This window comes from Apaloderma vittatum, unplaced genomic scaffold (assembly GCF_000703405.1).
Source record: "Apaloderma vittatum isolate BGI_N311 unplaced genomic scaffold, ASM70340v1 scaffold9270, whole genome shotgun sequence".
In the NCBI taxonomy this organism is placed as follows: Eukaryota; Metazoa; Chordata; class Aves; order Trogoniformes; family Trogonidae; genus Apaloderma; species Apaloderma vittatum.
The window spans coordinates 1-10,384 of NW_009692824.1; the positions used below are offsets into that span (position 1 = coordinate 1).

Sequence of the window (10,384 nt, forward strand, 5' to 3'; positions counted from 1 at the left end):
GGCCGGCGGTGGGTTGTGAGGGCGGGAGTGTCCCTGCGAGGGAGCCTCTGCCGAAGGGGTTTCTGCAGCGGGGATGTGGGCATCTCCTGAATTTTGTGAGTGCTGTTCTCGGTTTCAGAACAGGCTTGCTGGAGCGTAGTTAGCAGTGGCCTCTCTTGAATCTGTTTGCGCGCGGTACGGACCTGTTTATTTTGAGAAAATGCTCTCGTTCGGGTCGGGGCTGATGTGCTGCCTCCGTGCTTCTGCTGTGCTTCCTGTCTGTGATGTTAACTTTAAGAGTAAGCGATCCTGAAAAGTGGCCCCAAGTCTGTGTCCCTGCTGGAAGCTGATGGGGCTGTTATGGGTCGCCTTTCCTGGTTCTGGAGCTTCTGGGGGCTTCTAGGGGCACGCAGTCGCCAGAGGGCTCACGTAAGGCTTCCTGAAGTCTCCTGGGAAACCTTGCAGGGTTTCCAGAGCTCCAGGTTCGATCTGGATTTGGCCTTTTAGTTAGTACGGTTCCAAATTTGAGGGAAGAATTGCAAAAACTTCTACATGAACACGGAAACAGAAGGGATGTCTGAAGTTGGGAAGTCTCAGTGCCAGACGTTAGGTTTCAAAGTGCTTTTTGGAAATGAGAATGAAATTCTGTAGAACATAGGGTTTGCTGCTAATACAGAATGAGTTCCCCCCTGGCCAGCAGGCTCAGGTGTTTGGAGGAAGAGTAACAAGTTCTGTTCATTAGTATTACGTGCTCTAGATCTTCTTGCCCTATGACAATAACTTTTATCCATGAATCTGTTTGGATTATTTAGGAAAGGAGAATTTACTTTTTGTATGACTTATGACAGCTCTTATTTGTATGCTTATGGGCTGAGATTCAGGGGAGAATGTGTTTAAATTAAAGCAAACCGTTTCAGGTGGAAAACTCAGGGAAGAACGAGCTCTCTTACACCAGTTACCAATTTCAGAGACCTACAAGGTCAGCCTTGGCTTGGCAGTGTTTTCTGGTTCAAGTTGATTGCAGCAGTGCCTGGCAGATGGGGTCTTGTACCCCGTAAGTTGGAAGACTTGGAATTTAGTGTTTCTTAAGGGTAGTGATGTATCTTTTAGTGAAGTAGCCAGTATACCATAGGCTGAACTGAATGATTTGCTGATTACTTTCTGTGTATTTCCAGAGCCATGGAGGACTTGGAGGATAATACCACTGTCTTCTCCACCCTGAGATCCCTCAACAATTTCATTTCACAACGTATGGAGGGGGTGTCTGGGCTGGCTACACCAGGATCATCTCAAAGCTCCTTGCAGATTCAGTACCAGCAGAGGATGCAGGTGAGGCGACCTCAGCTCGGTGATGCCTGCCATGTCACTTCAGCATGGTTTTAGGTTCCTTTTGATTCCAGGAATTGGGACCGATTTCTTTAAAATCTGACCATTCTCTCTAAAATTGGTAATCATGCAAACCAAACAATGGAAGTTTGCTTTTGGTGAACATTCAGGAATCTTTAATTTTTTTGAAGTGTCAGGCATATTTATTTCTCTTTTGTAAAAATCTAAGAAAGGTCCTTTGCATTTCTTCCCTCCTTGTTATGTCTGTATACCAGCGCAGGATATTAAAATGAAAGTTGTTTTCACGTTGCTGAACCAAGGAGCTTTATACCCTTTAATATTTTTCTAGTAAGTAATTTGTTAACTTTTTTCACAATCTTTTTTAAAGTTTGTTGCCTGGACACATACAGGAGGCTTGCATTGTGCTATGGCTTTCATGTGCTAACCAATTGTATTTTCTTGTCTGCTTCTGTTTGGATCCACGTGTGTGCTTTTGGACTTCTTCCTGTAAGCTGCCTCATTCTTAGAAAGCGTGGAGTAAGCTGACATCTTGGATCATAAGGACTGTTGATTAGGCTGGAATAGAATTTCTGTATCTTGATATAATTTCTGTTTCGGTCTCAAAGTATAAAATAAGCTTTGCATTTGAAATGTTGACAAATGTATGCGTTTTCTGTCTGTGGTACGTTTCTGATTGCAGAGATGGTCAGAGGTGGCTTGCTCTGATTAGAGAGTCTTCATTAGCTATGTGTTGAATGTACATTGCTTAGATGAGGTATTCATATTCTAGTGCTGTAAAGTAATTTGAATGAAAAAAAGGAAGCCTATCAGGTAGTAGAAAAACATTTTTTCTCAGCAGTTAAATTTCATGGGGAGCGTGATCTCTGCTTCTTGGTTAGCTGCTGTTACTTCTGGGAGCCTTGGGGGGGGTTTTCATAATTAACCTTTGGTTTTTTTTAGAGAGAGAAGTACATTTTGTCAGGATACCACTAGAGATTGAGTGAGACATTGTGAATAAAGAACTTGAAATTCACTTCTTTCTGACTGACGATAATTTAACATGGGTTTCGGAGCGTGTTGCTGAACCCTTGGTTCTCCCATCTGCAGCTGCTGTGAGAAGACAAACACTGCAAATGTGGTGATAGTTTCCTTGTGATTTGTAGACTGGCACCTGAGTGTCAGCTGAACAGTGCAGGATGGGAGATTATGCTATTATTGCAGTGCTGCTAATGGTGTGTAATGTCCCTTTTCGCACGTGAACCGACCAGTTGGAAGAACAAGCCGGGCAGATCCACTCCAAATCCCAGCTCCTGCAGGTGGAACGAGAGAAGATGCAGATGGAGCTTAGCCACAAACGAGCGCGCATCGAACTGGAGAAGGCAGCTAATACCAATGCCAGGAACTATGAGGTAACTATGATGCTTGCAGGTGGCTTGTTATCATAGGCCTGAGGCAGAACACACGTCATGCATCTGTGCTGGTGTTTTAGTTTGGATCAGGGATGTGCTCTTGGCTTTGGTTTGCAGCGGTGCGTCTCAGAATGTGTGTAGTCAGCTTTTTTGGATGAAACTAAACTGAAAGATGCAGTCCAGGAGCAAGCCTAGCCTAGTGTTCTCTAACTGCTAATGGATGCTGTCTTCAGAGCAAGACTTCAGCGAATTTATAGTAAAAGCTCCTAGAGCGCAATTACTGCGTTTGCATTTACTGCAAACGTGGTGGCATGTGGGTGTCAAGATCCTAACACTGTTTTGCTCCACAGATACCCTTGTAGTGCGTTGCTCTAACTTGCTAATGTACACAAGAATGTGAACGTCAAAGCCTCGTTTGGTTGACAAACTGATGATCTGATCACTAGATTCTGTTAGTTTAGCGCTGAACATGTCATAGGTAGCAATGGCAAAAGGGATTTCTTATTTGTTTCTCCCAGAAGCATTTAAGTGTTTCTCTCCCAGATGAATTTAAACTTCTGCTGGCACAATTGAAAGCATTTAGTGTGTGTGACTGTAATTAATTGGAGTGGCGGCAGTGCCAACTGTGCACTGTCACATAAGAGAGCTTGCACCGATAAAACAGTGAGCCTCACGCAGGGACTAAGAGCTTTTATTGGTTTCTGGTTTTGTGCCCACATATGTTTGCTTAACTATGGTACTGAAGTAAGTCGTAGATCTGTGCGTTTTGTAGCATAAAATAGGTCTCATATGCGGCTGATTATTTAAACAGAAATCTTTAAAAAGGAGTAAGCGTGTTTTGTTGTATTTTACGAGGGTGCTGGATGACAGATTTAGCGTGTAGCTGTGAAATAAAGAGTCAGTGACTAAATTCCTTGTTCCTCTGAAGTCAGGTGATGTGGGATTAAGCCACGAAGAGTTCAAACTGCAATGTAGCTGAGTCAGTCACATAAACCCCTGAAACACTGGTACAAAAAAGGGAGTGAGCAGCACTAATCCAGTGCTGTGGTAATTACCCTGCTCAGATTCTGTGCTTTTTTGAGTCATGTGGATAAAGGTTTTAGGAACCTCACGTTGCTTTGCATAATCCTTGCTTACTATGTAAATCCGTGTCTCGATTTGCTTTGATTAGCAAAGCAATTTACTACACACTTTTTCAATAAGTGTTAAGCAACTTGCGGTAGGAAGAAACTGATCTGGTGTATGAAAGGTTGTCAGAGTGCAAAAGTATTTATTATATTCATTGATAATACTGTGCATTTAAACCTTGTTTCTATTCTATTAAATAGCCTTCCAGAAGTTGCAGAGGGAAGTTTATTTTATTAACCCAACTGTTGAGCTCTGAGTTTCTGAAAGTTACTTTGCTGACATGGGTCAGCTTTAAATTGTGGTGTCAAATGTTCTCATCTCTGATCGACTGGAGAGTGTGTGGTGGAGGCTGTGAAATTTGTATTCTTTTATTCATGTCTCAATCTAAGAGATTTGGAAGATTCTGTCCCCTTAATTTCCTAGCTTCATTGCCCCGAGTAGTTCCTTGACGTTGAGATGCTGCTGGTATGGTTTTTGCCCTTGCTAGTGCAAAGCTTAAAGCTGTGGTCTGAGTAATGTTGCTTCATGATGATGCCTTTGTGACCACAGGAATGGAGACAGGAGAAACAAAAATCGTTTCACCTTTGTGCTGCTTTCTTCTTATGTCTCTTTTTGCATTTTTTTTTTCTTCTTTGTAAGCGAGAGGCAGACCGTAACCAGGAGCTGCTCACACGCATAAAGCAGTATCAAGAAAGGGAAACAGAAGCTGAAAATAAACTGAAAGAACAAATGGAAATGAACAAATCCTATAAGAAGAGCATGGAGACAATGAGTAAGAAGCTGCAAGAGAAGGAGAGCAAATTAGCTGAAGCTAATGAGGTAAGAACTGAGTAAATTTTTAATCTGTTCATAGCTTCAGGTGACTTGGCAGCTCTCGTGAGTTGAAAATGCCCTTTCTGATTAAAAAAAATATTGGAATCACTGTGTTCATCATCTGGAAATGAATAAACCCTGGTGTTGTGCATTTCTGCTGTCACGATTTAGAACCTAACCAAGTCCAGATGCAAGTGAGCTGGTCAGATGATATTGCTGTGTTAATAAACAGTGAGAAGAGACTTCTTAGGCAGGTTGATATGGAGAAGGAGAGGAAAAAAGTGCAAGGCAACATACAGCATCTAGACTTTGAGTAAAGAAAGGGGAAGTGATGGTGGAGGTAGGATGGGGAGGTGTTCAGAGAAGTAGAGAGAGCTGGAGAGTGGATGAGACCAGTTACATAGAAAGTACGTTTTCCCAAAGTGTCTGAAGGGCCTGTGTTCCACTGTAGGCTGAATGCTTGGGTAATAATTTCAGTTCTTCCAGAGGTACAGACCATCTTCTCAATACTCAGCCTCTTTATGTATCCTTATAGCCCTTAAGCTGTCCTGCTGCCTAGGTGTCACTGGAAATGCATCTGTGTGATAAAGTAGTTAAACAGATTTAATGTGCTGGTTATCGGTGATCAAAACCAGGGAGACAGTGATGGCGTGTGAGAGAAACAAAACTTGCGTATGAAAAGTGTACAGCAGTTCTGTTTCTGTGTTATTTTTATTTCCACATCCATTTGTATCAAGATGAGACCCCTGCATGTGTCTCTGTCTAGAAGACACCTGCATGTGTAATGTTGTGAGATCTTCCTCTTTTTCTCTGTTAAGGGGGACTATTTGAAACAAGCCTGTGGGTTTTTCTTTGGAGTCAAAATGTTTAGAACAAAATTTTAAAACCCACTGACATCTACTTTTAAGGAAAGCATAACACTTCTGGTATTTGGCTGAGGCAAACCCAGACATCTTCAGTTTTGAAACCCAGACAAAACATATTTGGAATGGTTGTGGGATAATTTTTGTATATACACTTGTGTTTTATTATCATCTAACTTTGAAGCTTGATATTTTTGATCCCAGTTTGAGGTCACCCACTTAATAGGTAATGGAAATGACAATTTGGGTGACAGATGAAAGCAACTAAATGACTTTCTCTTGCCTTTGTTTTTGAGGTGAGTTTGCAGGTCTGAAGGTTTGCAGAAGTGTGGGATAGTTTCTAGATTCAGTGTTTGTACTTTTTAGTCGGATATGATTTCTGTCTGTCACCATCCATAATGTCCACCTTGGAGAGTCGTAGCCTTGTGTGTTTATTCTTTATTTCCTTTAATTCAGACAATCACTATATTAAAAGGGAAAATATCCGAACTGCAGTGGAGTATAATGAATCAAGAGATGCAGATGAAAAGCCAAGACTCTCAGAAGCAGGAACTGATGGAACAGCTGGATGTTCAACATAAGTAAGCAGGGGATAAATGACTCTAGGGAGAAAAAGGCAAACAAAACTTCAGTCTTCTGCAGCTATCTTCACTCAGAAAACTTTCAACAGCGTTTGATTTCTGCTCTTCAAAGGGGTTCTTTGATCTGGATGTGCAGGTTATAACCGTTGTTAGAAACTAGCTCTGAGGTGCAATTTAATTGTACCTAGAAAAAAAACAAACCAACTTGAGCTTAAAATCTCAGAAATGTCTAATGTTCATGGTAGAGACTTAACAGAAGGCATGTGGGTGGGAAAGGCTAATCTGAACTTCATAGACTGAACAGAACAAAAATATCAAGCCTTAAAACATAGTTGAGGGGTAGTTGAAAAAAGGAGCGCGTGTTTCCTTGCTTCCTAGGTTCAACTCTTCAATCTCAGAGGTGCTGTGAGTGTGTATTTGCTTGAATTAAGGTGGCTTGATTTTGGGTATTTCTCAAGATGCATCTTTTAGTTAAAATGAGTATTTTTGTCTCCGAGTTAGAGGGAGTGTGAAACTGTGTGAGACAATCTTCTGTAACAGTACCAAACACCACTACAGTCAGAGAGTTCTGCTTGTAGGTTGTCTCTGTTCTGTGATTCCTGGGTGCTAAATGCCTCTTGTGTCTACGTCTAATAGAAAGTGGCAAGAGGCTAGTCAGCAAATCCAGACGTTGCAAGCGAGCCAATCCCTGCTGACGGAGTATGAACAGAAGATCAAGGTAAGAAACTTTGTGACTTATATAAAGCTTTAATTTTTAACTTCTTTCATGGAAGAACAGCATAGTGTTTTTTAAAAAAAATAACTGTTGCAGAAGTAAAAGGCTAGTTTGTCATACAAGAATCTGATCTGGTGGCCGGCAAGAGCTGAAGTTGGCTGAATTCAGTTGGATGGACCAGGCTACTGCAGTTAGCTATAACACTTGTGACACTTGTCCCTTTGCTGTATCAATTTATTGGAAAAAAGATCCACCCATGGTTTCTCTGTAAAGGTGATTTATATCCTTTTGCAGTGCTCTGGGCAGATGTTCTACTTGATCTTGTGCCAGAGCACAAGATTTCTCTGCAAAAGGTTGCCTCTAGAGCAATCTTTGCTTTAAATGGCAGAGGATCAGCCTAGCAGCTACAGTCATTTTTCTGCTTCCCAGGAAAACCTTCCTTTGGAGTTGGGTTTAGCTCTTTTTAGAAAGTGCAATTACTTGCAAAACTTTCAACACCGCACTGACTTAAATGTGAGTAGAGAGATGCTTTATGTCCTTGCAAATTAACATGTAGGTTGGTGGGAGTGTATCTCTTTCAGTTGTCTCATCTTCCTGAGAGAGGTCAGGGCGGGGAGAGTTACTGTGGTTTGAGCAGGTGCTGATGCTGGTGTTGCCTTTGGTTACTGTAGCGTAAGCTACGCTGAAAGCCAGCCTCATTGCGAGTTCTGCGATTGCAAGAAGAGACCTTTCATTGAAAGGAAAGGTGGGGAAACAGGATATGAGACTGCAGTACAGCTCTAAATAAACTTTTTTTTTTTACGTTTTTTGAGAGGAAAAATTCCCCCAAGGCTTACCATAATGCTAAAATGCATGGTTGTGGGTCTTTTCATTCTTAGTTCTTGCAGGACATTGAAGTACCCCTCTCTACACTTCATTGATGGAAAGACAGAGGACACAAAAATCACAGATTTGGTTTAGACAATAGAAGAAGATCGTTTTAATGATTAGCAGAGATCTTTTTCTGTCATGAACTTAGGGTAAACAGGCATAGGAAAGAACCAGCCTAGGTGTTACAAGTGGAACGAGTCCCCAAGAGCAACGGGTTGGACCAGAGTTCCCTTCCAACTTGATTCAAGTCATTGATTTGAGTTTAGAAAGTGCAATGGAGAAGTTGCTCTTACAAGTTCCAAGTTAATCCTTGCTGTCCTCATGTCATCCCATGTTTTCCAGGATCTGGAGCAGAAGTTGTCCCAGCAGGAACATGATGCTCTAGTTGTCAAGAACATGAAGGCAGAACTGGCCCGTTTCCCAAAAATGGAGCGAGAGTTGCGCCAGCTCAGGGAGGAAAATGCCTACTTCAGGTGAAAGAAAGGTTCAGTTTTTGAGGGAGTTATCTTGTGCTCTTCTGTACCTGCTACAATTGCACTACATGCACTCTTAAATCCCTCTATTAGGCTTCCATATGGGAAACTTTAGAAGGAAGTTCAAATGTTGCATATAAATACTGCATATGAATCGAGCGGTGTTGTGCTGAGAGGGTTTGACAAGATCTGGGTAATTTTCCTGAACACAGTGAGAGCCTCTCAAAATACGTATTGATCGTTTTGGATGGTGCTCTCTGTTTCTTAGAACAAAATTCAGTGTTTAAAGATAGTGATGAACTCTATATAGCTTTGAGAAAGAAATCCCTGTAGAGAGAAGAGACAGCTGAGCATTTCTTTAGTAACTGGTTTTGCTTGGTTATTGTTATCACTATTTTAAAGGCCTGTTGTTCTAGCATAATGTCTGGAAAATCTTTTGATTAAATTTTTAAAAGACTCTGATATAGCCCTCAGCAGAGTAGACTTCCTTGGTTTCTGAAGTGGCAATTAATTAAAAAATTAAATTTCTATATACTATGAAGTAAATTGCCTTAGAGTTGGGTGTTTTTTTTAGGGTAAACTTTTCATTTTTTAGTAGTTCCTAAAAAGTAAAAAAAAAACAACCTAAATTACATGAGTGATCTTGCTTGCTTTTTCCTATTCTAAAACTAAGTAATTTCCCTTGAATTTATTTTTGTTATTATTTTATTATCATTTTAAACTGTTTATCTTGGAATCTCTCATGCTTAGGTTTTTGCGCATAGAAACACGGTAGCAACAGATTAAAGGTCATATTTTTAAAACCAGTTTTATTTCACCCTTGCACGCCTCTATTAAAATAAAACCAAGCAATCTCAATGCTTGCTTAGTCATCAGCAGACTCCAAAAACCCGAGTGTTCACTGCTTCCTGTGTTTCAACCCTGCGTTCAGCCTGACCGAAGATGAATCGGGAGTCTTCTGCGACCCTCACGCTCTTTTGCCAATCAGTAAACCAAATATGAAACTTCAGTTTGTTCAGACATAATTACAGAATCACAGAATGTCAGGGGCTGGAAGGGACCTCAAAAGATCATCTAGTCCAGCCCCGCTGCCAGAGCAGGATCACCTACAGTGGGTCACACAGGAACGCGTCCAGGCGAGTTTAATTAGGGTGGCAGTTAGAGTACAAAAAACTGTTCAATAAAGCTTTGAGGTGGTTTTTTTGTAGTAGTGGCTTTGCAGTGAAGATGACAGAAATGAGTCAGTCAAATGTTGTCACGTCTGTTCAATGTCATACGATTCCCTCCTAATTTTGGAAGTTTGCAAGAGTGAATCGAGTTGCATGGCTTTTTAATTGTTGTCTCTCTTCACCGTAGGGAAATGAAAGAAAACAACGGACTGCTTAAAGAGGAGGTGGACAGCCTCCAAAGGAAACTGGAACGCTATGAGAAAGTTCAAGCACAGCTAGTGACTGTTGAATTGGAAAATGAGGTGAGGAGCTGGGAACATTTGGTGGATGAGCAGAACAGGGGTTTCCTTTTTTGCCTGTCCTGGTTTTTTGACTCATTCCTTATTGTGTTAGTTACGATACCTGTTCTAATTAATGGGTTTGAACTAAGCATTCCCAAACTTAAATGTTAGCACGAGGGGAGCTGTGGCAATGAAGGTGAAAAAAGCAAAAGAGTATCTACTCTTCAGCTGGAGATTCTCTGTTAAGAGCAATCTCATCAGGGTGTCTTTTTGGGCCTCACTCTTCCTCTTTTACTTTTCTTCTGGTGGAAATGGGTTTTTTGGTGTTAAGCTCTGCCCAGATGTGCTGCTGAACAGGCGTGTGACATCAGGTTTGATAAGACCGTGTGCTGTTGACTGAAAGTAAAAAGCTGTAGCAGAAACAGGAAGAGCAGAAATGGGCAGTTCAGCTGCTATCGAACCGGTGTTAGGAATACAACTTGTCTTCTTCACTGCCACGAGTGTGCTCTGCCAAGGTCTAGTGCAGCGCTAGCAGCTCACAGGATTAGATAATCTCTAGCGCTGAAGCGTAACATGGGTTCTGTGTGTCACAGAGCTGTGGTGACAGGGAAGACTTGGTCTGTCAGTCTCCAGCCCTCAAAAAGGTGCTAGATAGTGAGATCCCCAGGAGGAAAAGGAAAGACATTGAGTTGGCATGGAGGATTATGAAAAAACTATGTGGAAAGTGAGATGTTGGAGCATTTATCTGTGTCTCTCAACTCTTATTTTGATCTCTAC

At 41.5% G+C, this 10,384-nt stretch overlaps 1 protein-coding gene across 1 annotated transcript; it reads left to right on the forward strand.

The window, feature by feature from the left end:
• Positions 1-1,158: 1,158 nt before the first annotated feature.
• On the forward strand, positions 1,159-9,628 carry LOC104274386 (mitotic spindle assembly checkpoint protein MAD1-like; the record flags this gene model as incomplete). Its single annotated transcript, XM_009870035.1, has 7 exons — positions 1,159-1,308; positions 2,574-2,714; positions 4,482-4,661; positions 5,975-6,099; positions 6,736-6,817; positions 8,027-8,157; positions 9,514-9,628. Coding segments are annotated over exons 1-7 (924 nt in total), but the record flags the coding sequence as incomplete, so codon positions are not given.
• Positions 9,629-10,384: the final 756 nt, after the last annotated feature.